The sequence below is a fragment of the Phascolarctos cinereus genome, unplaced genomic scaffold (genome assembly GCF_003287225.1).
Source record: "Phascolarctos cinereus isolate Bilbo 61053 unplaced genomic scaffold, phaCin_HiC Scaffold_726;HRSCAF=1367, whole genome shotgun sequence".
Classification (NCBI taxonomy): domain Eukaryota; kingdom Metazoa; phylum Chordata; class Mammalia; order Diprotodontia; family Phascolarctidae; genus Phascolarctos; species Phascolarctos cinereus.
Genome location: NW_027556098.1, coordinates 145,324,931 through 145,352,908, shown reverse-complemented (window position 1 = coordinate 145,352,908; position 27,978 = coordinate 145,324,931). Strand labels below are relative to the sequence as shown.

General features: G+C 36.4%; 1 protein-coding gene across 4 annotated transcripts in view; it reads left to right on the top strand.

Annotated features, from left to right (window-relative positions):
* Positions 1 to 27,978, top strand: part of PTPN4 (protein tyrosine phosphatase non-receptor type 4) — a 217,630-nt gene that overhangs the window by 186,395 nt on the left and 3,257 nt on the right. For all 4 annotated transcript variants that reach the window (XM_078146809.1, XM_020963090.2, XM_020963089.2 and 1 more), the window contains 10 exons: positions 314 to 397; positions 479 to 535; positions 5,498 to 5,654; positions 15,551 to 15,717; positions 17,818 to 17,908; positions 17,999 to 18,060; positions 20,576 to 20,722; positions 21,759 to 21,887; positions 24,035 to 24,183; positions 26,349 to 26,484. In XM_078146809.1, the coding sequence (XP_078002935.1) occupies positions 314 to 397; positions 479 to 535; positions 5,498 to 5,654; positions 15,551 to 15,717; positions 17,818 to 17,908; positions 17,999 to 18,060; positions 20,576 to 20,722; positions 21,759 to 21,887; positions 24,035 to 24,183; positions 26,349 to 26,484 (1,179 nt within the window). The remainder of the gene's footprint in view (positions 1 to 313; positions 398 to 478; positions 536 to 5,497; positions 5,655 to 15,550; positions 15,718 to 17,817; positions 17,909 to 17,998; positions 18,061 to 20,575; positions 20,723 to 21,758; positions 21,888 to 24,034; positions 24,184 to 26,348; positions 26,485 to 27,978) is intronic.

Here is a 27,978-nt window from a genome sequence, read left to right as displayed (position 1 = left end):
GAGGATACCAGGTTGCCTAAGGTGGGGTCAACCAGCCCAGGTTACAAGTGGAGTAGGTCAAAGCTCCCATGCTGAGCAGTAGTGGGATCAGGCCCATAACTAACCCTTTCTACCCTGGGTAAGATAGGGAGATTGAGTCTTTTGAAAACAACAATCCCCCCTCATCATACTCCCCCAAAAAGAAAGGAAAATTTCCTTAATGATTAATTAATTGAACAGTAGAATCTCTGGGTCAAAGGAATATGAAGAATTAGTCACTTTTCTTGTAAACTGAAAGAAAATTACATGCTTTTTCTTTTCTTTTTTTAATTAGCCCAATGGTGGTATTCCTCAGGATAATCTTGTCCTGATCAAAATGAAACCTGATGAGAATGGAAGGTTTGGATTCAATGTAAAGGTAATTGAATTAACTTTTCTTTATGGTTAAGAAATTTTTCTTTGTCATGAATTTGACACTAACTTTATTACATTTTCTAAGGGTGGATATGATCAGAAGATGCCTGTGATAGTTTCTCGTGTGGCTCCAGGAACACCAGTAAGTTTTTAAAATTTTTCAGTTTCATAAGGGTTATTTAAAAAGAATGTTCTTTATCTGGTTATCTCTGCTCTTTAGTAAAGGAAATTAACCATTTTTTCTCCTTTAAATTTCATCAATTAAAAAATGGAAATGTTAACTGAATCTGTTACTGAAAAAAATTCTTAAATTCTCCTTTGAGATGAGTTTATATAAAATCCAAGTGAATTTTTGTCTCTTATTTTCTGGCCACATCTTTGGCAAAGTGGGCATTTTATTGTTAAAACCCTTGAAGTAGCAAAAGGTAAGTCAGCTCTGTTGAGCTCCAGGTTTTAGTGAAAGCAAACTGGAATTTCTTATGTAAAATAATTCATTAGCATTTCACTTATCAATTAGATGATTTTACCTTTTTTAAAAAATCACTTAATGGGAGTGAAAATAAATTGAAATATTTTCTCTTTAAATTTAACTCTTGGTTATCTGAAGACAGATTATCCTTATTACAGTTTATATTCACCAGGTCGTCTTTTCAAATGCCTGTTTACATTGTTACCTATTCTTCTTTATTCTAGTTTCTGATAAAGGCAGAACCCTTGTTAAGGCCAATCCTTCTGCATGTACCACTGAACCCATCTCTTCCAGCAGATTGCCCTCAGTATCATCCCCTCTCTCTCTTTCTAATCTTCAGTCTCTACTTAACCATTTGTTCCTTTCGGGCTCCCCGTAAACACACCCATGTGTTATCTTTTTTAAAAAATCCTCACTAGATCCTGCTGTTTCTGCCTTTCTCAACCAGATTTTGAAAAAGCATCTATATTCAGTGCCTCCGCTTCCTCTCTTATTTATCCCCATAATCACTGCAGCCTGGCTCCTACACCTCACCATTCATCTGAAACAGCTCTCTCCAAACTTATTAATATTCTCTTAATTGGCAAATCTAGCATCCTCTTTTTAAAATTTTTTGTTTTATTTTATAAATTTCATATACAGCCAAAGACAGAAAAGGATTGTATGTGAAATTAAGTGATAGTTCATTTTGTATCACTTAGAAAAAAATACATACCATACACTGCTCTTAAAATTTATCCTAAAAAAAACCCATACTTATCCTAATGTATAGCCTGTATCAAATTGTGTGCCATCTTGGAAAGAGAGATGGAGTGGAAGGGGGAGAAAAATTTAAAACTCAAAAGCTTATGGAAGTGATTGTTGATAAATCAGAATAAATTCATTTTAAAAAAACTTATCCTGATTATGATTCCTTCCTTTTGTTCTCTTCTGTGCATTTTTTTTAAAAAAGGTTCAATGGGGGCAGAGGGACCACAGGTTATCAGAGGCTCAGAGCAAAAAAAAATAAAATTTATAAAACAATATTTGAAAATTTTAAAGAGGATGTTCGATTTGCTGTTTTGCTAATTTAATGTACTCTTCTCAGTCCTCTCTGGCAGCACTTGATACCATTAGCCACTCTCAGGTTTCATGACATTGTTCTGTCCTTCTTTTCCTCTTACCTCTCTGAGCACTCTTGCCTCCATAGATCATCATGTGTATTGTGCCCACTAAGCATGGGCCAAGATTGTGTTGGGCCCCCTTGTTTTTTCTCACACATTGTGACATGGTAAGCTCTTCAGCTCTCATCTGTGTGCAAATGTCTCTCTCCTGAACATCAGCCTATCACCAACTGCCTTTTCGACATTTAGAACTGCATGTCCCATAGATATCCCCAAACCAGCATATGCAAAACAGAACTTACTACCTTTTCCCCAAAACCTACCCCTATTTCAAACTTCCCTATAACTATTGAGGACACCACCATTTTCTTACTCATCAAGATTTACAAGCTCAGTGTCATCCTACACCCCATATAAGAAATCATTTGCCAAATTTTATTTTTTCTGTTGCTATATGCAGCTAGGTGGCACGGTGTATAGAGTGTCTGACCTGGAGTCAGGAAGATCTGAGTTCAAATATGATCTCAAACATTTGATTTGTTGTGTGTTCCTGAGCAACTCATCTAGCTTCTGTTTGCCTCAGTTTGCTCATCTATAAAATGGAGGTATTAACAGCACCTATCAGGCAGAGTTGTAATGAGAATTAAATGAGATAATTTTTGTAAAGCATATAATGCAGTGCCTGGCACATAAGTAGGCACTATATAAATATTAGCTTTATAAATTATTATTGTTGTTATTTACAGAAGATCTCTCCCAAAAATCCCCTTCTCTCCTCTCCTCTCACACGACTACTTTAGTTTAGGTCCTCATCACCTCTCACTCAAGACTGTTGGAATTGTTTCCTTTTTCATCTCCCTGCCTCAAATTTCTTCCCACATCAATCTGCCTTCTGCTCTAATGCCATAGTAATTTTTCCAGAAATACAGCTGTGACTCCATAGGCTCCAGTGGTTGGCTCCTTTACCTCTACAAATATCAACTCTTCTATCTGGCCTGTAAAGCTCTTCAAAACCTGATCCCTGCCTGCCTTTCTAAGTTTCTTATGTATCCCTTATATACTTAATTACTTTCTTCCACCATAAACAGGATTTTTCTTCATTCCTTCCCAATAAACTTTTTAAATTAAAAGATTTCAGTGCTAGTTAACAGCTTAATATAGGAAAGAGAATGTGACCAAGCAACAGCCTGATGGAGAGGAGCTCAGTTGCTTTAGGATAGTGCCAGTGTGTGTAATAGGCTGAGACATGAATTAGCTGTTTGTAGCGTTAAGTAAGTATCACAGGAGGAAGTTACTATGCAATGCCAGAAACAGAGCCACTTCTCAGATGGATACTTCATATGTCAGATCTTCACTATGGTGTGGCTTTGGTTACTTAGTGTTGAAGTGTTATAGCTTTCTGAAACATATGTATGTTTTCCATTTAAAGTAGAAAAGCACTTTTAAAAGCCATATACAAATTATATTTGAGGATTATTTGTGCTACCAGTCATTTGCCTTAGTGCAAATGACGAAGACCTAATTGTATTTAGTTACTCTGTGCTTTTAATCATTTCAGTAAATTCATCTTGTTATTTCTTGAATGTTTTCTCTGTGCCTAGCACTAACTGTAGGTTTGGTGATTAATACAAAGGAAATGTATGATATAGTTTTCTACTTACAAGGAGTTTCTAGGATTTAATTACTTGAAACAGAATAGGTATACAAAACAGCACATAAGGTAGCACCAAATTTAATGTAATTAAGTGCTCCTAAGATGACATCAAAAATAAGTACTCTGGACGGTCCATTATAATAGTTGATTAAATCAAGCTCCATTATTATAACATATTAGAGGATATTGTAGCTATTTGTAGCTGTACTATTCATTTAAAATCTCAAAAGTATGATTAAATGGCAAGGTTTTATTTTGAATTATGAGACAGATGTTCTCAAAGAAATCGTTAGATATGAAGTAAGCTTATTTTAAAACTATTTAAATTCACAAAAGTCTTTTTTTTTTAACAAAATCTGCGTAATCTATAAAATGTTGCTGGAACTTATACTGTCAAAACAAAATTAATCATTCATCACTCATGGTTCTCTGCTATTTCTTAAGTTGAGTAACTACTATTAGTGTCTTCAAATTAGGAACCATATTTTGATAGTTGATTAGTAGAGAATATGACCTAGTTTTGCATATTTTTTGTATGAGCTCATATCTTTTGTACTAGCTTTAGTACATATTTTATACTAGATAAATGTTGTGCTGGAGTGAACACAGTAATCCACAAATATAATTAGTGCAAGGCTGAACAGAAACACTGTCTTTTTAATTTTGTTATGAATATTTTCATCATGTATTGAGTGTTAGCTCACGACATTATCCTGGTTACTGTTGAAAGACTACTGAGGAAATGGTATACTCAGTCTTTGCTCATAAAACATATAATGCTCTTTTTTTTGGAGGAGAGGTAGAAAGGACTTTTACAAAGAAATATTTACTTCAAAGATATAGTAAGAAAAAACCATAAAAACATTTTCCCCAATACCTTGAAAGCATACTTTTCCCTATACCACTTCTGTGTCTGGAGGACTCAGAATTTAGCAAAGTTTCTACATAAAATAGATACCACCAAGTTCCAGTCCAACATCAGCATCACTGTTAGATGAGTCCTTCTACAGGTTTGGGGTCCTGAAGATTACTCCCAAAGGTTCCCATTGTACATTAGGGGTCAGTACTGTGCTGGCTGCAAAACCCACCCTGGCTTCCAGTTCCTGGATTTCTGTGGCTCTTTCTTCCAACCTTTTGAAACTCCTGATGTCTGAGACTCCACTCCTTTCACCTAGAATGGAAAAGTACAACAACAAAAGGCCACATACTTAGGGGGTGTTACATGTCCTCAAAAAGGAGGAAGGCCCTGTGGCTCATTCCCCCTTACCCACAGGATCTTTTAAGTATGAAAGAGTTACCTCCAATGGTAAAGAGAAAATCTTTGCTTGACATATCTGATTAGTTTTTAATTCTACTTTTTATGAATGCAGTCCTCCAGGAGGAACAGACTTGGGGAAAGTTCTTCATAGTCTATTAAAGGGACTGTGAAGACTCATCACATATACCCCTGAAGTGTTATCGTTTTTCAAATTATATGGAAGGTATATGTCTCCTAGCTTTTTTCTGAATAGAGACAAAATCACCTAAATTTTAACAAAGATATATACAGAACTGTATCAGCTGACTGCTACATGTAAATAGTTTCTGGTCAGTAATTCTCTGCATAATCTAGAGAGGTAGCACAAAATCCAGAAGGACCATCTAAGCAGCTTTAGTCCCTGCCATGACTAGAGAACAAATATCCTCTGGTTTGAAGTCAAGGGAGGATGAAGCTCTAGTTTTCACTTGAATACAAGATGCATTTAGATTAGTTTGTAGTTAGAATTTGGATTTCTGAATCCAATGTTTTTCTGATATGTTGCCATCAAAAAATAAAATGTAATTCTTTGATCTAAGAAAGAATTGAGAATCTGAAATCTTATTTGCATCATATTTTAGGCTGACCTCTGTGTCCCTCGATTGAATGAAGGGGATCAAGTTGTACTAATTAATGGCAGGGACATCGCAGAACATACCCATGATCAAGTTGTCATGTTTATTAAAGCTAGCTGTGAGAGACACTCAGGGGAACTTGTGCTCCTAGTTCGACCCAATGGTGAGTGACCTTTTTTCTTCCCTTCCTCTTAGCTCTATATATTTTGCTGAACCTTGATCCACATTCTGGAAAATTCTTTGACAAGATATTATTATTATTATTGTGGGAATTTTTTTAAATGTCATAGAAGATTTTGAACAGATTTCTAATTGTGTCTTATTCTTTAACCTTCTAAACATGCAAATTTATCAAGATAATTGGCATTATAAAAAGTTTCAGAAAGAGTCGATGTTAAAGGCATTACTAAAGTAGAATAATCGATTTTTAAAACCCAGCTTTTTATCTTTGTACAAAATTCGTGTCTCAAGGCACCTCATTCCTGTATGTAACTAGAGAGGCAGCATGGCATAATGAATCGCAAGATGGCCTTGTGGTCCAGAAGACCCTAGTTTAAGTCCTGCCTCTGACATAGACTGGTTCTATAACTGAAGTTACCTCTTACTGCCCCAGGCAGCTCTCAAAGGCTGTAGGTTCTCTCGGTCTGTAAGTTGCAAAAGAGTTACCTATTTTCATCAGTGGAGAAAGTTTCCAAGAATTCCTTTAAACCACTGAAGTCACAGGTCCAGATTTCCCTTTCCCTCAATGGACCATTGTTACTCCAGCTTCTCTACCATTTTAGCAACATAATGGCATGTAAAAATGTAAAATGAAAGATTCTCTTCACCTATCACCTTACCCCAACTTTGCCCGTTTGTCTTCTCCAGAGTGTCATCTGACCAGTGACTCCTGGATCAGGTCAAGAGGTAATAGAAAGCTTGATACAATACCTGTAATCTCTTGCTGCCCTGTACCGGTCAGCCAGGTTATAATTTGAAATGATCCTTTTATTAATTTTAATGCTTTGGGACCAAAACCTATCATTTCTTTCCTCTAAATCTCACTATTTGTTGATAACTTTTATATTTATATCACCTTTCTCTGCAAATGTATCCTTCCCCTTCCTTTGCTCGGTGATTGATTCCTTAAAAAAAGAGAAAAGAAGAAATCAGTTCAGCAAACTCAATCAGCCTCTCAGCTATATCTGACAGTATATGCCACATCCAAACCTTTAGTTCCTCTTCTATGCAAAAAAAGAAAGGAGATGCATTTTCTCATTTCTTCTGCTGGAGCAAGCTTAATACATGCCATTTCTGAAGGTCTACAGTAGAGTAAGTTGGTTAGATACTTTAAAACAGAGTTTTGAACAAACAAAAACCAAACCAAACCGAACAAGCAAAAACCACCCCTCTCTTTGCAGCCTTTCTTTTTTTTGCCCTACACTAAGTTTATTTGTAAAATCTGCTTAGGCACTATAGTATATCTTGGTATGCGCTTAAGATTTATGATCCCAGCTAATATAGGAACTAAGCTTTAAAGTCTTTTATCAGGGCAGCTAGATGGCACAGTGGATAGAGCATCAACCCTGGAGTCAGGAGAACCTGAGTTCAAATCCGGCCTCAGACACATAATACTTACTAGCTGTGTGACCCTGGGCAAGTCACTTAACCCCATTGCCTAGCAAAAAAAGAAAGAAAAGTCTTTTGCCACAGTGGTTTACCTCCTAAAAATTTCTTCCTTTTTTGTTTAAGTTCATAATAAAACAAGAAAAAAATCCAACGAAAATTCATTCTTTTATTTACATACATTGTCAGACATGGTTCCTGAATTGTTTTTGTCTGTTACAAGGGAGTTTTATTTTTCAAATATGTCTAGAGAAGATTAATATAAAAATGAAAAGCATTAATAAAGCTTATTTTTAAAATATTATTCTTTTGGAGTTTTCCATCACTCCTGGGCCTATTTCTCCTTATAGAATTTTAGTCTGTGGCATCCTATACTTCATCTGAAATCTTTGAAATATGTTCCTGCAAAATCTAGTGGGCATGTTGAACCATTCCCACTTTTCTTCTCCTTTTCTTTCATATACTCTACAGTGATTTTTTTAAAGTTTATTACTAGTTTAATAAATTTCAACTCTAAAATGAGCACTTCAGAAAGCAGGCACTCGCTTGAGCTCTCCCCCAAACCCCCCCTCCCTAATACTTGTAGAAAATGACTCTAAACAAATTCTAGAGCAGCAGAACCCACAAAAAGACAGAGTAAAACAAATTTCCAGCCCAAGACAGCCTGGATGGTCCACGGGACAGGTCTGTTGCACTGGGATAGGAGAAGAGCATAGTTCAGTGTGGGCTGCACAGGCAAAGACTGGGCCTCAGCAAACCTGGAGCAGGCCTCAGGGGGACTGAATCAAGGGGAGCTGTGGCGGTTTCCAGACTTCTAAACCCACAAATGCCAAAGGCAACTTAGAAAGGTCAGTGGAAAAGGTCTGTCAGACCTGGGTGAGAGAAGAACATGGTCCAGCCCTGGCTCTAATGCAGCCCCGGAGCAGTAGCCATAGCTGTAGTTGCTTCCAGAGCTTTTGGCCCACAGACGATAGGGGGATTAGGTGTCTGATCAGAAGTGGGGATTGCAGGGATCTCTTTGCTGGCTCTGAGGCAGTGTTCTCTTGCTTTGCCTGTGCTTGGATCTGGGTCCAGTCCTGGGTGGTGGTCCAGGGACAAGGAGGAGTGCTGGTGTGGCAGAGTTTCTGGCAGCTGTGCAGAGCCCCTCCTCTCATTTCCAGGGCAGAAAAGAGTGCTTGTGGTCACTCATAGACCAGAGCACAGGCCAGGAGAAGAATAAACACCTCTCCTTAGATTGTACCACCTTGGAAGAACTGAAAACTTACAGGTCCCTAGAAGTGTCTCTGAAAACAGCTGTACAAAACCCCTGAAGCTTGGGACAGTACACCCTCCACATTGGAAGCAGAGCCTACCTTAACAAAGAATTAAAAAGTCAAGGAACTGGCTGGGAAGATGAGCAAACAGAGGGAAAAAAATTCAGACTATAGAATCTTACTTTGGTGGCAAAGAAGATCAAAACATACAACCAGAAGAAGACAACAAAATCAAAGCCCCTACATCCAGAGCCCCCAAGAAAAATGTGAATTGGTCTCAGGCCATGGAAGAGCTTGAAAAGGACTTTGAAAATCAAGTAAGAGAAGTAGAGGAAAAACTGAAAGTGATGCAAGAAAATCTTGAAAAATGAGTCAGCAATTTGCTAAAGGAGACCCAAAAAAATAATGAAGAAAATAACACCTTAAAAAATAGGGCAACCCAAATGGCAAAAGAGGTCCAAAAAGCCAATGAGGAGAAGAATGCCTTAAAAAGCAGAATTGGCCAAATAGAAAAGGAGGTCCAAAAGCTTACTGAGGAAAAGAATTCTTTAAAAATTAAAGTGGAGCAAATGGAAGCTAATGACTTTATGAGAAATCAAGAAACTATTAAAAAAAAAAGAATGAAAAAATGGAAGACAATGTGAAATATCTCATTGGAAGAACAACTGACCTGGAAAATAGATCCAGAAGAGATTATTGGCCATGATCAAAAAAAGAGCCTAGACATCATCTTTCAAGAAATTATCAAGGAAAACTGCCCTGATATTCTTGAACCAGAGGGTAAAATAAAAATGGAAAGAATTCACTGATCACCTCCTGAAAGAGATCCCCAAAGGAAAACTCCCAGGAATATTGTAGCCAAACTCCAGAGTTCCCAGGTCAAGGAGAAAATATTGCAAGCAGCCAGAAAGAAACAATTCAAGTACTGTGGAAACACAATCAAGATAACACAAGATTTAGCAGCTTCTACATTAAGGAATCAGAGGGTTTATATAGAATATGATATTCTGGAGGTCAAAGGAGGTAGGATTAAAACCAAGAATCACCTGCCCAGCAAAACAGTGTAATCAATGAGGGGAAAAAATTGATATTTAATGATGTAGAGGAATTTAATGCATTCTTCAGAAGCCAGAGCTAAATAGAAAATTTGACTTTCAGATGCAAGACTCAAGAGAAGCATGAAAAGGTAAACAGGAAAGAGAAATCATAAGGGACTTATTAAAGTTGAACTGTTTACATTTCTGCATGGAAAGATGATATTTGTAACTCATGAGACCTTTCTCATTATTGGGGTAGTTGGACAGAATATAGATAGACAGAGTGCACAGGGTAAGTTGAATATGAAGGGATGATATCTAAAAAAGAAAATTAAGGGGTGAGAGAGGATTGTGCTCAGAGAAGGAGAAAAGGAGAGGTAGTATGGGGTAAATTATCTCACAAAAAAGAGGCAAGAAAAAGCTTTTACAGTAGAGGAGAAGAGGGGGGAGGTGAGAAGGGATGAGTGAACTGTACTCTCATCAGATTTGGCTTAGGGAATGAATAACATACACACCCAATTGGGTATGTAAATCTGTCTTATCCTACAGGAAATTAGAGGGAAGGGGATAAGAGAGGGAGGGGTAATAGATGGGAGGACAGATTGGGGGAAGGAGTAATCAGAAGTAAACACTTTTGAAGAGGAACAGGGACAAAGGAGGGAAGAGAATAAATGGGGACTGGGATAGGATGAAGGGAAATATAGTTAGTCTTTCACAACATGACTGTTGTGAAGGGTTTTACATGACTACACAAGTATGGCCTATGTCGAATTGCTTGCCTTCTCAATGAGGGTGGGTGGGGAGGGAGGAAGGGAGAGAATTTGAAAGTCAGAGTTTTAGAAACGAATGTTAGAAATTGTTTCTGCATGCAACTGGAAATAAGATACACAGGCAAAGGGGTGTAGAAATCTATCTTACCTACAGGGAAATAGAAGGGAATGGGGATACGGTGGAGGTGGGAATAGAGAGGAAGCAGATTGAGTGAAGGGGGAATCAGAATGCAGGCCATCACAGGGTGGGGAGGGATGAGGAGAAATTTTGGAACTCAAAATCTTGTGGAAGTGAATGTTTAAAAATAAATTGTGGTAAAAATTTTAAAATAAATTTAAAAAATAAAATGAGTACTTCATATGCACAGTAGAACAAAAAAAAAAAAGAGGTTGTAATGAAACCAAAAATCTCAATAACAGGGACAGATCATTAGATAGATTTTAAGGGGGTCCGTGAACTCAGATGGGAAAAAAGTTACATCTTTACTTTCACTAACCTCTAATGGAAATTTAGCATTTCCTTAATGTAGACAACAAACCTCAATAGTAATTAGGCTTTACCAGGCTGTCAAAGGGTCCATGACACGGAAAATGTTAAGTACCCCTGCTCTACTATGAATAGCTTGCTTTTCTTTTATATAAAGTATATAATAAATTCAACACGTTACTTTCAAAGCTGCCCTGCTTATATCTATGATTCCTCTTGACATTCCTTCTCTTTTGTCAATTTAAAAAAAAAAGTTTCAATGATCCTCTTTTTTTTTTCTTTTTTTTGGGGGGGAGGCAGGGTGGGGGAATGACAGTCTTATCTCCAGCTCCCTTTTCCCTCCCTACTCCTAAATTGAGAAAAACTTTCCCTAAACTGAGAAAAAAACAAAATCTTTGTAACAAATATACATAGTATATTTGTTTCTAGGACTTGGTTGTCCCTTTTTCTTCCCCACTAGAGGGGAGAGGTTTGTAGTTGGGGAAGGGTGGCATAGAGAAGAAAGAAGTTAGTATCTTTAAGGAATTTTTTTAATGCAGAGATGAGAATAGAAGGAAGGCCAGAAAGAAGCACAGACAAGCAGAACACTTTGGAAAATTACATGTTGAATTTATTATATATTTTTTAAACAAACTATACATAATAGACCTCTATAGTTTTGTGTATAGTCTTTTTCTGTTCTATGTACATGGAAATGCCCATTTTATTTCATTTGCTAAATTTAGAATAAAATTTTTTTAAAAATACATTTGGTCAAGCAAAACAAATTCCCATACTTACTTTGTCCAAAAATATAGATCTTCTTGTGGTACTTGAATCCATCACTCTTCTTTTGGGAAGTAGATAGCATGCTTCATTTGAAGTTGTTATTGGTCTTGTATTGTTAGGATTCTTAAGACTTTGAAAATTGTATTTATAATGATGTTATTATTGCATAAATTACTCTCCTGGTTCAAACAGTCACTTTTCCCCAGCAATCTCATCCTTTTTTTCCACCCCAGCAGATAGTTATTTTCTATTGATTGAGAATTACATCTAGAATAGAATTCTTCTTATCAGATCCTTTACCTTTTTGAAAGATGAAATTATCATTAAAGCAAGTCAAGAAATTATTAGCTTCTCTTCTTTGAAAGAGAATTTTAATTAGATAATTGAAAAATTAAAATACTTCATAATTATTACATCGGCCTCTATGCAAGGCTTGTGCTCTAGCTATTCACCAAACTCATCTCTTTCCTCTTTCATCCAGGTGACTGATTATCACTTTTATTTCTCCTTCCATTGATATTTACCCAAATGTTTTCCACCATGCTTATTTTCTTAGAAGTAAGATGCCTAGATTTCCTCACATGAATGTGTCCTCTTAATAGATAATGCTGTCTGAGTCCTGCATTCCTCTTCACCTGTCCTGTTGCTTTAAAATAAAATATCAGTCATTTTCCTGTTGTTTTTACTTGAATGAAGTGGCAAGGAGGGGAAGGAAGAAGAGAGACAGACATTTATTAAGTGCTTATTTTTTCCAGTAGCTAGGGATACAAATGGCAGTGAGACAATTTCTGCATTCAGGGCACCTACATTCTTATAAGGGAAACATCACCTAGACAAAGAGGCAACCACAGGGTCGATAGCATGGCACAGAGATCCTTAGGTCTCAGTGTGTGGATTGCAAAGACTGGCAGTCACATGAGGAAGGGCCATAGCAAAGCTCTGGGTGCCAGGGGGACAGCAGTAGAGTAGATGGATGATCAGCTAGTCAATAAGCATTTATTAAGTGCTTGCTATGTGCCAGGCACTGTTCTAAGCAGAGCATACAAAGTAAAAGAAAAGACAAGTCGCTACTCTTAAGCAGTTCACAGTCTAATGGGAGAGGCAACATGAAGAACAACTGTGTGCAGACAAACTATATAAAAGATAAATTGAAAATTAATTGAGGGAAGGCACTAACATTAAAAGAGAGAAAGGCTTCTTGTAGAATGGTGAGATTTTAGCTAGGTCTTGAAGGAAGACAGGGAAGACAGGAGACAGAGATTCGGAAGAGAGAATATTCCAGGCATGGGCAGCAGCCGGTAAAAATTCCTGGCGGCTGGAGATAGTGTCTTACATGAGGAACAGAAAGAGGTCCAGTGTTACTGGATCAGAGTACAGGAAGGGGAGTGAGATGTAAGAAGATTGGAAAGGTAGGAGAGGATCAGATTGTGAAGAGCTTAGAATTCCAAACAGGATTACATATTTGATCCTGGAGGTGTCAGGGAGGCACTGGAGTTTATCAGATAGAAGTGTAGTATGGTCAGATCTGCACTGCAGGAAGATTAGTTTGCCAGCTGAATAGAGGATGGACTGGAGTGGAAAAAGATTTGAGACAGGGAGACCCACCAGCAGGCTTTTGCAGTTTCCAGGCATGAGATAATAAGAACCTGCGCCAGGGTGGTGGCAGTGTCAGAGGGAAGATGTTACAAATCAACAGGACTTGGCAACGTATGGAGGAGAAAGAGGGTCAGAGAGAGGGACAAGTCAAGGATAACACCTGCTAGTTCAGAGAGTCACTTTTCTAGTATTCAAAGGACTATGAAGGCAAAAAGGAATTTTGACTTATGTGTTCTGGGAATTGGCAGTTTTCTTTCTTCTGCTATAGTGGAGACATACAGGAAGAATAGGTTGTATACACTGGGACATATGCAGCAGTTAGTTCAGTATTAATCTTTAAATAGTAACTAATGTCTCAAGCCTAGTTACTCATACTTTATGTATATGTGGCAAATCACTATAATTACACACCTGAATTATCCATGCTTTCATGATTTTAGGACATAATGCTTACAACTGTTAAAATCATACTTTTCCTCTAATCCCAATGTAGGAAGATTAAGATTCATAAAACACATGGACTCTTTATATATGTACTTTTTAAGTCTGCAGCATTTGAAACCAGACTGAACTTTAACAGTATCTAATCCAACCTCTTTATTTGGTTTAAAAAGAGCTTAAATGATTTGTGAAGGGGGCAGCTAGATGGTGCAGTGGATAGAGCAGCAGCCCTGAAATCAGGAGGACCTGAGTTCAAATCTGGCTTCAGACCAAACACTTAACACTTACTAGCTGTGTGACCCTAGGCAAGTCACTTAACCCCAATTGCCTAAAAAAATAAATAAATAAAAATTTGAAAGACACCTTTTGGGGCAGCTAAGTGGCACAGTGGATAGAGCAGCAGCCTTGAAATCAGGAGGACCTGAGTTCAAATCTGGCCTCAGACACATAACACTTACTAGCTCTGTGACTCTGGGCAAGTCATTTAACCCCAATTGCCTCACTACCAAAAAAAAAAAATGATTTGTCAAGATTATATAGGTAAGTAGTAAGTAGGCTAGCTGGGTTTCAAATACAAATGCTTTGACTTCAAATTCAATATTCTTCCCATTATACCATACTTACTGTCAACCACTTACCCTTATTCATGCTGCTGATGCTTCTGAAGATGCTATTACAAAATATTTGGTCAATATTATCCTTAATCATCTGAAATTAGTGAGACAGGGAACTAAAGAATAAAGATCTGGAACTAGATTTCTCAGTTTCCCTCATAGCAATTCACTAAATAGAATTAGTCCAATAATCCAGGTGTCTTCCTCTCTCCTGGTCTGCTGTTCTGCCTAAGTGACTAAACAAGCAATAAAAGACAAAAGAGGTGATGTAAAAATAAGAGAGAACTTTTTTTAAAAAGAGTCCGGGGCATATTGAGCAAAGGTTGGTTGTTATTTTTGTCCTCAATAGGCTTCATTTAAATCTGAGAACGGTTGGAACCTAGACAAGATTAGGGCCTTTTCAGCAGAGCTTGAGTTTTTTAGCACTTTCAGGTTGTATACAAAAAGATTTTCCAGCTATCAGATTGAACATTTCTCTTGTCTTTTAAGATACAGCAGTGTTAACTCTTCTTCCTTCTCCTGTCCCTGTGCTCTGTGGTTTGTATATTCTTCTCTATGGTGCTAGTTTTGTATAGTCTCAGTGACTAGCTTTGGTTCTAGTTGGAAAATTCTGCTCTGTAACTAAATGTTGTGTTTGGTTAAGTGTTACAGTCATCATACCATAGTGGATACAGAACTAACATTAGGACCAGGAAACACCGGGTTCAAATCCCACCTCTGATATAACATTGACTTAATGACTCTGGGCAAATCACTTATAACCCATCAGTGTTATAGGCAACTTTCTAAGATTATAAATTCCAGAGAAGGTTCTACCTGCATTGCCAGAGGGAATTTCCTCATAGGGAATCATAGGGTATCAGTGAAATCACAGGTCCAGACCCTATCTGTTTCCTCTAATTTTGTCACAGTCTGGTAATAAGCTTACTTTCTTCTGGTCCTCAAAGTCTGTCAGAATCCTAATATCTTCATTCCTCTCCATTTGGGAGCAGGGCAGCTATTTCAGAAGAGGTTGCTGTGGTCTTTTGTTTGCGCTTAAGCACAAGAATTTGTGGGTGAAGAGCCTTGACACCTTTTCAAAAAGCAGCCTGTCTACAACTTTAGAGTAGCTGTTGCTACTGAGTTATTAGCTGTCAGAATACCATCTGTGCTCAAACCCTGCCCTCCTATCAGAAGTTCCTCCTCAAATTTGTACAAAATGCAAATTGCCAATCAATTGTTCTTCAGCCAGCACAGGCTAAAGAAATTCCAAATCTTCACCCCTTTGAAATACTTTGTATTAGAGTAGACTTTAATTCTTAATAAATGATCTTGTGCCACAGATATAAGGGTTTTACTTAGCATAATGGAAGCATTTCTCCTGTACTGGTAACAGATGCCAAATTTTATATATTTCTTCTTAAATTAATCTTTCTTTAATCTGTTTGTCCAAGGAACATGTCCAACAAGTGAAAGAAAGACACTAATAATTTCCATGTTCCTTTACAGCTGTTTATGACGTAGTAGAAGAAAAATTTGAGAATGAACCAGACTTCCAGTATATCCCTGAGAAATCACCACTAGATGGTGTCCATCAAAATGATAATGCGTTGAGGGAATCGATGATCCAGCTTGCTGAGGGTCTTGACAGTGGAACAGTCCTTACACAGTTTGATGTAAGTAACAAGGTACTTTATTTTTTTAGAAAAGATTTTGCCTTTCATTTCATAAAATCTTCAGTAGTTTTCCATTCTTAATTCCATTGTTTTTGAATAATTGACTTTAATATCCATGAACTATTAATTTGCCAACAAAGTCTCTAAGGAACCACTATCTCAACATTGAGAACAGTGAATGTATTTTTATGCATTTTAAATTGATCTTGATAAATTTTGCACACCCGAAGTTATAGGGGTGTTTTTTTAAAGAATCACTTTTCCCAAGTAAAAATGTAACCGAAACAAAGTCAGCTACTTAGCTTCAACTGAAACATACTATGTGACGTGTTTATCCCTTTCAAAAATAAAAAAGGCAAACCAAAAAGAGTTTTAAGTGAACTATTTTAAGATTAAACTATAATCCATACAAGAAACAAGAATAGAGCTCAATATTTGCAAATCAAGTCCTATTTCAACAGCTGGCAGTAACTAGTGGACAGTTGTTGAAGAATTTAAATGAGAAATAAAGCAATAAACATATGACTGTTTAAAGGGAAAAGTTTATGTCCTGTTAGCTTAGAAATCAGCCCTAATGACAAAAACACACCTCAGAAATTAAAATAAGTCAAATTTAAGAGATTAAAATTTTACCTAATTAGTATACCTTTTTTTATTGTTTTCTTCTTTTTCAGTTGATAAATGTTTTAATATTGCACAAACATAAACATACAAACAAAACCAAAACAGATGTATTTCCTCAAAAACTGAGCAGAGTGATCATAATTGATAATACACAGTACCATATACTTTCGTAGTTTATCCTTTTGTTGTTGTTGTGTTTGTTTTTTTTTTAAAGAAGAGCTGTACTTTAATTTTAATAAGGTAGTCCCAACATCATCCATGGTCACCTGTGACTTCTTATTGTTGTTTAATGTTAACTTCATTTATGTATCTGTAGTTGGTGCATATTTTTCTTTTGAATCTGCTTTCTTCATTTTGCATCAGTAGAGAGGCAGCATAACATAGAGGCTATACTTCTAGACTTAGGAAAACCTAGGTTCAGATCCAATCTCTGGTACTTTTGTAACCATGAACAAGTTACTTCTCCTCCGAGTCTTAGATTCTTCATCTCTAAAATCATATAATGCCTATAGAAACTACCTCTCTGAGCTGTTGTGAGGCTCAAATTAGAACATATTTAAAATTCTTTGGAAATTTTCAAATTCTACATGATTGTCAGTTACTATAATTATTATTGTATATGTCTTCCCATACTTCTTCCAATTTTTCCTGTTCTTGATGGCATAATTATATTTCCATTACATCCATATACTATAATTTATTTGACCCATCTCTAATAATTGGGCACATAATTCATTTCTCACTTTTTTTTACTGCTATGATTAGTACAACTGTGAATATTATTTTCTTACTCTCTAATGAGATTAATAAGTCAAGTCTTTTAACTTGTAAAATTGCATTTTTTTTTCCAAAGAAGTTGGGCCATTTCACAGATCCCTAAAGAGTAATTAGCTTGCCTTCTTTCCCCCAGAGCCCCACCAATATTGAACTTTTACACATTTTATCATGTTTGCCAATTTGATAGGTAAATTTGTTTTCCAGTGGGTTTTTAGGATTTTTTTTAATATTCACTTTCACTCCTAAGTTGAAGTTTTCTCTTTTTTGTGTAGTAACAATACTCACATTTATATAGTACTTTATAGTTTACAAAGCACTTTAGTCCCTACATCCCTGTAAGGTTATTGATCCAGATACTTTTACAAAATATAAAGTTGGCAAATTAGGATTAGGAAAACAAAAAGAAATACCTAAGTGTTTCATTTACTGAGTGGCAGAGCCAACTCCAAATGTAGTGCAACAATTTTATGACAAAGAACAAATAGCTGAAATTCTTCATTTTGTTAGTAGTATCTTCAGTAAGTTACCAAGAAGAGTATCACAGATTTTCACATGGATTGTATAAAAAAATAATTGAGTTAATTGCTTCTTGTTGTAGTGATGGTCTTGAAGTTACTTATGTGCGTTTATAGACGTTGTCTGTGTGCTTAACATGGATCCAGTAGTGTAACCAGAACTGTCTGACTTATTCTTTTATAGCAACTCTATAGGAAAAAGCCTGGAATGACAATGTCTTGTGCCAAATTACCTCAAAATATTTCCAAAAATAGATACAGAGACATTTCACCTTGTGAGTATATTTTTAAATTAATGTGTTAATAATTTGGTCTTTCTGGTTTATGGTTGCCAAATAACATTGTTTTGATACTCTTTTTTTCAGATGATGCTACACGGGTCATTTTAAAGGATAATGATGACTACATCAATGCAAATTACATAAATGTGGGTTTAATTTTTTATTTTACTAGTGGTGTTTGGAATGGATAGGGCATTTTTAAGTTTCTCAACAGAAAATCTTTTTGTTAGAACTATCACTTAGCTTGAGGGTTTGGGTCTTTTTTGGTGAATTGGGGAGGGGGGTTTAATCACAAGTCTTTAAATGTTCTTCATTTCCCACCCATACTTAATGGAGGCTTAAAACAGTATTTTTACCTGACTTTAAAACTGCCTCATGCATGTAAATAAATAAACAGGTGTCAAAGTTCTTGAACCTCATGATATATTCTCCCAACAAACTACACAGTCTGTATTAGCATATAATAAAATTATTTACTATACACTAGTCATAAATGATTGCTTATCTCAAAGAAATAAGCAGTTGACTCTCTATAAAACTGTTCTAAAGCCATAACAGTCTTACATATAACTAGGACAATAAATAACTGTCCTAGAGCAACTGCCTATGTCTTGTAGGCATATTGAATTCAACGTGTCTAAAATAAGTCTTCTAAAGTGCCCCATTTCTATGTAAAGTACCGCGCTAGTCACTAAGGTTTGAAACCTTTGCATCATCCTCAATTCTTCTTCCTCCTTCAAACCCCATATACATTTAGTTCCCAAATCAATTTTACCTCCGTCACATCTGTTACATCAATCCCCTTCTCTCCTCCCATGTGACCACACCCTGCTTCAATTCCAGAAACATTTAATTAAGCACTTACTATGTGTCTGACACTGCTAAGTGCTTGGAATACAAATTCAAATAAAAGTATAGCCCCTGCCCTTCAGGAACTTACTTTCTAAGGGGAAACAACTTATAAAACAGAGCTGGAAAGAGGGGGAAGGGGCAAGGCACTAATATAGGGCATGGTGGAGAAATCTGGAGAGCCAGAAACAGCTAGGAAAGAAGTGAATAGCTGGCCTAGGCCCTTTCCTCAACCCTGGGAGGTTCCTGGGAGAAGGCAGATGCAAGGGCAGCAAGATGTTCTAAGGTGAGGAGGCTGCATGGGTATAGGGAGCTTCTAGAATGAGAAGGCTCCTATGGCATGATGGAAAAAGTCCAGAGAGTCAGGAGTGGAGCCTGGAATGCAGATGAAGTCTTAATCATGTCCAACCAGGACTATTACGGTAGTCTTCTTAGTTGGTATCCCTGCCTCAAGTCTATCTCCCTCTACACATCTTCCACACAGCTGCCAAATTGATATTTGATTCCTAAAATATCTCTGAACTTGTCACTCCATGGCTTCAGAAGTTCCAGTGGTTCCCAATTATTTGTAAGATAAAGTTAAAACTTTTTTGTTTAGCATTTTAAAATCTATTCCAGCCCACCTCTCCAGGTTTATTGCATATGATTTCTTCATGAATTCAACATTCCAGCCTGATCAGCCTACCTTCTTTTCCCCATACACAATATTCTATCTTCCATTTCCTCATCTTAGGCTATCCTTCATGCCTGGAATATATTTCCTCCTAACCTTGCCCTTTTGTAGTCTGTAACCTCTTTTAAGGCTCAGTAACAAGTATCATGTCTTAAACTAGACATACCATAATCCCCCAGTTGTTAGCACCCTCCTTCCCTCCCTCCAGAATTACTTTGCTTTTCCTTGTGTTCATATTGTGTCTCTTGGAGCAGCTAGGTGGCACCGTGGTTAAAGCACTGGCCCTGGAGTCAGGAGGATCTGAGTTCAAATCCAGTCTCAGACATTTGACACTTACTAGCTGTGTGACCCTGAGCAGGTCACTTAATCCCATTGCCTAGCAAAATACAAACAAAAAACCAAAGACATATTGTGTCTCTCCTGCTCTCCAATAGAGTGTCAACTCCTTGAGACTAGAGACTATCTCACTTTTGTCTTTGTATTGCCTGTACTTTTCACATGATAATTGCTTGATAAATGTTTGGTAATGGCTACACGAATCTGTGTTGTTGAAATAAATAAATAAAGGCTGGCTTCCTAATTTCTCTAAAGGAGACACAAATAGATGTTATGAGGATCAGCGTTACCAGAAACATTCCTCTCCTGATAAATTTAGACATGGATAAAAAAGATTTGTTGTACTGTCATCAAAAATGTGTTAATAAGATTCACTCTTCTGCATGTTATAATTAATAAATTATTGATTTAAATTATTTTCATAAATATGGCAGTAACAAAACAATGACTACTGATTAGCTAGGAATTTTATGTCAGAACCTATATATTTTAAGTATCTCTATTGTTCCTAGAATTAAGACATTAGGACTTGTTATCATTTTCTTTCCTTATCGTACTACATGTGCCTTTCCATCGTAATTTGTCTTACAATAGAGATGTATAATCAAACAGAAACAGCCCTGAAAATTTATGCTGTCAATCATGTCTTTTTCAGCTATAAAGCCCTTTTCCATTCTAATCTGATTTTATAATTTAATCTAAATTATCCAGCAAAGATTTACTCTATAATTCATATACTTAGTTGACCAAGGGGGATGATAATTAAATAGTGTAATTATGTGCCTGTGTTCTTTTCTTTTTAGATGGAAATCCCTTCTTCCAGCATTATAAATCAGTACATTGCTTGTCAGGGGCCATTACCAAACACTTGTACAGATTTTTGGCAGATGACTTGGGAGCAAGGTTCCTCCATGGTTGTAATGTTGACAACACAAGTGGAACGAGGAAGAGTAAGTCAGAGCTTGGATCCTATGTGCTACTAGATGGAGAACTTTTCTATAACCAAAACAATCAATTAATTTTTTTTAATCTGTAGCCTTACACTCTTGTAATGTCTTGGTTAAGGTTTTCCTTGGATTTCAGTCAATCAATGAGTAACTATTAGGTACTAATATGCCCAGTGCCAGTAAAGCCAGGAGATGATGGCCCATTGGGAAGATGATCCTGTCCATGCTGAATATACAGTCAGTCAACAGTTATTAAGCATTTGGAAGACAATCTAAATTCAAATCTTGCCTCAGACATTTACTATTTGTGTAATCCTGGACAGTTATTTAATCCACTTTCAACCTTGGTTTCCTGAAATGTAAAATGGGGATAATAGTAGCACCTATATCACAAGGTGGTTGTTAGGATAAAATAATGTATATAAAGTGCTGTGCAAACTTTAAAACACTATACAGATTTTAGCTGATGCTATTAATTAATCTTCCATCCTTTGTACTACATATTGGCATATAATCCTTCTAATTTACAAATGCTTTTCTCGCTGCATCCAGAAAGGCTGTAGATGCTTTAGTTCTAGGCAACATGTTATAAAGGGAAGAACACTAGAGTGAAATTCAGAGGACAGATCAGATGGGGTAATACATGTAAAGCACCTTAAAGTGCTATATAAATGCTATCAATAATAACAATAATGAATTATTGTTATTTCTCAGCCTCGGTTTTTCACATGAATTTACCTCATATGTTTGTTATGAAAATGAAAGGAATACTTGGCTTATAGATGTAGAGCTAAAAGGACCACCAGGGCCATCAAGTCCAGCCCCTCATTTTATAAATGAGAAAACGGAGGCCTGGGGAGGGGTAGGGGGAAGTGACCTGCTCAAGGCCACCCAGCTAGTATCAGAGGCAGAGATGGAAAGCACTTTTTTCATCTGTTAGTGTTCTATAAATGTACATGTTCAAGAGGGTCTCTGGGTCAGATGTAGCATTTATGAATATAAATACAAACACAATTCCTTTGGGAATTTTTTTTCTTAGGTTAAGTGTCACCAGTATTGGCCAGAACTCACAGAAAGTTCATTGTATGGGAATTTCCAGGTCACCTGCCATTCCGAAGAAGGAAATTCTGCCTATGTCTTCAGAAACATGACACTATGTAACTTAGAGGTGAGAGGCACATTGTATCCAGTGTCAACTGTGTTCAAAGAAAAGGCTCTATCTAGCTCTAGACTTAAATGGAATATATATATATATTGAGCTGTGTGAAAAAACCATGTTATTAATTACTTTGGATGTCTTAAAAACAGGTCTTGGTTATGTAGTAAAATATCTCACTTTGTATAGCTGAATAGAAATTGTTGAACAAGTTAAAAAGACGTGCTGTGTTCCTAGCCACTACCTGCCTTTCTCAGTGTGCTACTTGGATACCACCAATTCTAGAAATGGAAACTGTTTAGGAACTGATCCTCTAACAGGTTCTTAATCTTCTTTGTCTCTAGGTCTCCTTGAGAGTCTGGTGAAACCTGTGGTCCTCTTCTCAGAATAGTGGTTTTTAAATTCTTAAGATAAATCCATAATATTACAGAAGGAAACCAGTTATAATTGAAGTACAGTTAGGAAAATATTTTTAAAAGCAGATTCAGACACCACAGGCTAAGAAACCCTTCTCTAGGGCAAAGAGTTGATGATCTAGGCCAGAGGCGTCAGAATGAATGTATCTGGAACCAAATTAAAATACAGTTGGGAAATATTTAATAAAATAAATAAAAATGCAATAGAACATGGATAATGTTAATATGTGATTTTCTAAATCAATATGCACTCATTACAGAATGACCCCATTTCCCCTTGAATTTAATGCTTTCTATTTGTGTTTGATACCACGGTGGAGGCACACAGTTGGGAAGGTAAAAAAACTATATTTTGCCCTGCAAAAGAGCACACCAACCTTTTTTTTTTTCCTATTGGTCTGATAGAGATGCTGAGCCAAAGTAAAAATCTGCAAGGCGCTGTCATAAATACAGAGTTTATGATCTTTAGTGCTTCAGCTTTGTGACGAGCTTATCACACAACACATAACCTTTGTTCCCCTCTTGTTTCTGAATTTGAAGCCATCTTCTAAGTTGTGAGGTTATCCTCATGTATGAGGTGTTCCCATATTTGGAGTATCTTGTGAACTTTTTAAGATTCCACAGTAGTAAGAGAATCCTGGTTTAAAGTTCCCAAAGATTTGAATGAGGAACTTAAAGTTACATAATCACAAGCATTTTCCCCTCAGAATGTTTTTTTGTTTTTTTATCAGTTCTGTCCAGGATTCACCTCTTTCAATGACTTTTAGGCAATCTTGTTTTTCATCACCTTTACAGAGACCCCAATGGATAATCACTTCTTCCTGTTTTTCAGTATTTCTCCCCTCCCCAACTCCACCAAAGAATAATCTAGATGTATAGAATACACTGTATTTTGAACTAAGACCTAAAATTTTCATCATTTTATGGAATACCATAAAATTAAGAAATCAGAAATCTTTACTTTTCCTCCAAGGACAACATAAGATGTTTATTCCACATTTGTTGTACTTCTTTGGTGTTTTGTTTGTTTGTTTGTTTGGGGGGTATTTATTTATTTATTTTGGTGAAGCAGTTGAGGTTAAGTGACTTTGCCCAGGGTCACGCAGCTAGTGAGTGTTATGTGTCTGAGGTCAGATTTGAACTCAGGTCCTCCTGACTTCAGGGCCAGTGTTCTATCCACTGTGCCACTTAGCTGCCCCCCCCTTTTATTAAGAAATTGTAATGAAAACTTTTTATGTTAAGTCAAAACCAAATGCAGTTTTACCTGATATGTGATCTTAAGTCACTTGACCTCTGCTGCCTCAGTTTTCTCAATTGTGAATTGAGGATAATAATAGTATCTACCTCCCAGAGTTGTGAAACTCAAAACAAGATTTGTAAAGCACTTACCACAGTGCCTTGCACATAGTAGGTGCTACATAAATGCTAGCTGTTTATTATTATTACATTTAACTGTCATAAAGATCAGTGCTCTCAACAGAACCAGAACTTTCAAATGGGGATAGGTGTTAATTTTACACGTATCAATGTTAGATTATTAAAAACAAAGTAGTAGGTACTATTTCTGTGACATTAATTTTTTCATAGCATACAGGAAAACCTGTTTTTAAAATTTCATTGCTGCATGTTATAATTTTTGTTGGCTTGGATTTGCTTTACTTTCAAAATTAAGGTGCAAGAACTCTTTTATATTTGAATATCATTCCTAAATCATAAGCTCACAATTTCTATTTTTGTAATTAGAAAAATGAGAGTCGTCAACTCACCCAGATTCAATACATAGCCTGGCCTGACCATGGAGTCCCTGATGATTCAAGTGACTTTCTTGACTTTGTCTGTCATGTGCGAAATAAGAGAGCTGGCAAAGAAGAGCCTATCATTGTTCATTGCAGGTATTCTATTTGCTGACTTTTTGGAATAAACAGCTGCATAAATAGGTTATCTGTTTTTTTGGTTTTGTTGGGGGGGGGTGCAGTGGGGGTTAAGTGACTTGCCCAGGGTCACACAGCTAGTAAGTTTTATGTGTCTGAGGCCAGATTTTAACTCAGGTCCTTCTGAATCCATGGTCAGTGGTCTATCCACTGTGCCACCTAGCTGCCCCCATAAATAAGTTATCTGAAAGGAAGACTGTTTATTATGTTTTATCCTTATGTATCATTCTTTAAACTATAATTAGTTTATTATTTATCATTACTATTATTATTTAATTTATTATTTATTAATTTAAATTTTATTTATTAATTAATTTACAGTAATTTAAGGCTTGCCGATATTCCTGTGTACCTTTCACAAGTTGACGAGATATACTCAGAATTGTTGGGCTTCCCATATGGAAGAGGAGGCAGCTAATTGTTGTTTTTTTTTTTTAATTAAATTTTATTTTCAGTTCTGAATTCTCCGTCCCCTCTACCCTCCACTACCATTGAGAAAGCAACAAAGCAAAAGTCCATTACAAATATGTATAGTTATACAAAAGAAATTGTGGCATTAGCCATATTGAAAAAAATGAAGCAGGAAGGAAGGAAAAGGAAAGTACAATAAAAGGTATAAACAAAATGCTATTAGAATTCAGATAAGGGAGAATTCTTTCCAGCTAGAGACAATTAGGAAAGGGGCTTATGAAAAAATGGCATTTTGTTAAGCCCTGAAGGATGGATAGGAACTAAATAGGTACAAATTAGAAGGGCATTTTAGACAAGGGAGATTGAAGTGATCTAAAAGGAGTTTCCTCTTTTTCTCATCACTGTTTCTCAAAGCTTCTAAGTATCATCACTCATCTTCTCCTCTGTCTCAGATGAAATAGAGATGTCTCAGGTACTTTTTCTTAAAGCTGTTCTCTCTCTATGTCCTTACTCCCTTCTCCTTTATCATGTCTTCCTCCAAGACTCTGATAAACATTCTTTTCTCTCTCATCCTTCCTCTCTCCTTTGGAATAGATTTGTATTTTCAGAGCCTAGCAAAGTATCTTACACATAGCAGACACTCAGTAAATGTTTATTAAATGAAATGCATGGTCAGTCTCTAGGTCTTTGCTGTCACCTTCTCATTTGCCTACAGACATACCTAGGTCTCCTCACAAAATAAATCAAGCCTTGGTGTAGTGGGAAGAATGCTGAATTTAGCCTTTGTAGAAAGCAGGGGTTACCTCATAGTCCTAACACATACTGTTCAACAAGTATTGAATTCCTACTCTATGCTGAGCACTGGAAATCCAAATACAGTAAATCTCTACTTCAAAGGCAGTTGCATCCTAACAGGGGAGACAATAAGGACATAAATTAGTATATGTAGAATAAATATAAAGAGAATAAACAAAGTAGTTAACTACAAGGAAGTTTGAAAGAGAAGATGTTGGTAGTAGTTTCTTACTTTACAATTTTTACAGCTTTTTTTTTTTGGCAGTTGGGGTTAAGTGACTTGCCCAGGGTCACACAGCTAGTTAAGTGTCAAGTGTTTGGTCTGAGGCCGGATTTGAACTCAGGTCCTCCTGACTTCAGGGCCAGTGCTCTATCTACTACGCCACCTAGCTGCCCCAGAGCTTTTTTTTTTAAATCAATCTGCTTACAAGCAGATTGCTTACTTTTAATCGAGTTGCTAAAAAATAAATGTAAATTTTTAACCAATATTCTTATTTCTAATTATGGAAAAAATTGTAACTTGGGGAACAATAAATAGGAGAATTTTGTTCAAGTTCTTAGACCATTATTGTTCTGATTTTCTTCTTAATCCTATTTCTATAACTAAAATTCCATTGCAGGGGCAGCTAGGTGGCTCAGTGGATAGAGCACCGGCCCTGGATTCAGGAGGACCTGAGTTCAAATCCAGCCTCTGACATATAACAATAGCTGTGTGACCCAGGGCAAGTCACTTAACCCCATTGCCTAGCCTCCTCTCCCCTCCAAAAAAAAAAAATTCCATTGCAGACTGCCCATGCTTACAGATAGAATATGATCATTAAAGTTTCAATTAAATTTTTTGTAATGCATCTCGTTTATAAGAATTCATCAAGAAATTTTTCAGCCAAGTTCTCTACCCCATTTATTTCTTTTTTTTCTAGTGCTGGGATTGGACGAACAGGGGTTCTTATTACTATGGAAACAGCTATGTGTCTCATTGAGTGCAATCAACCAGTTTATCCACTAGATATTGTAAGGACAATGAGAGATCAAAGAGCCATGATGATTCAAACACCTGTAAGTATAGTGCTTTTTGTGCTGAATGCAAATATTAATTTATTATACATTACAATTATTTTATCCTTCCCCAGCAAATTTTTGTATTCAGGTATTTTGAAAGTGCGTGTGTGTGTGTGTGTATGTATCTGTGTGTGTCTGTGTTTGTGTGTTTGTGTTTGGAGTGGCCATGGAGGTGGTAGCCAGACCTGTGATTTTATCCCAGTCAGAAAATTCTGTCTTGATGCACATTAGCAACCTAACTGCAGTTTTCATGGTTTTAGAGAGAAGTGTCAGGCCCTGAGAGGTTGTGGTTTCCCTGTGATCACGCATCTTCTGTACACCGCAGGTGGAACTTAAACTCGGGCCTTCTTGACACTAAGGCCAATCTTCTGTCTACTGTGCTGATGTTTTACAAACGATCATATCAGTTATTTAATACCCAGACTTCTCTGCCCAGTATCATATACATCATGGGGAACAATAAGAACCATATAATCACTGAATGAAGTATCTTAAGAGAGCCTCCAATGTAATAGCTCTATTGGAATTGACAAGTCTGTTATAATGAAATTTCCATTATTATAAAATAACCTGGAAGTTAGGCTATTGGGTGACTATGATCAAATTGCATTAAAGCAAATCCAAAAAAGAATCATAGAATCTTAGAGCTAGAAGGGAATTTGGTCTAATTTCATTTTATTTTAATCAACAAATTTAATTTGTCCCAGGCAATTTGCAAACCACATACATGACGAATTCAGAGAAACATGTAAAGATTTGTAGGAACTGATACAGGGTCAAATAAAGCAGAAACAAAAAGCAATATACACAGTGACTGAAACAATGTAAATGAAAAGATCACTAAAAAGAAATCAGACTCTCAGTAAAGGAAAAAACTAATGAATGTCCTGGAGACTGGATAATCAGACTTATATCCAATATGTCACAGTCAGTGACTCACTTAAATACCAGTGCATTGACCTGCTGGAATAGAACACTGTCTCTGTTGTCAGATGTGGTTAATCAGGTTTTGTTTGTTTGTTTTAATTTCTGTCTGTAACAAAGAAAGGTTCCATCCAGGGGGGAAGATGGTTTTTTTCTTTTTTTGCTTCCAGAAAGTTTAGAAATAAAAAACCAAAATGCATCCACAATACTTTTGAAAATCTCATTAAAAAGCATTAACTTGGTACTTTAAATAGTGTTTCATAGAAAGAAAAATGTAATCAGTATTGTATATTTTAATTGTAAGCTAGTCAAGAAAGTCTTACTCTGAATGTGCAAGACCAAGGTTTTAAATTTCATTGTTAGTGACCTTTCAAATACAGATATAACTCATTTATGTTGAGGCCATAGATTCAATAGTGCTCAAAGTACGTATAACGTGATGAGCGATTAAACACTGCCCTTGCATAGAATTTGGTGAGAGCAAAAGAGTCAGATTCACAATGGAGAATATATTGGCAAGCTAGAGTAGCAAACCCAGGGATAAAAACAAGACCTTTTGTATCAAAC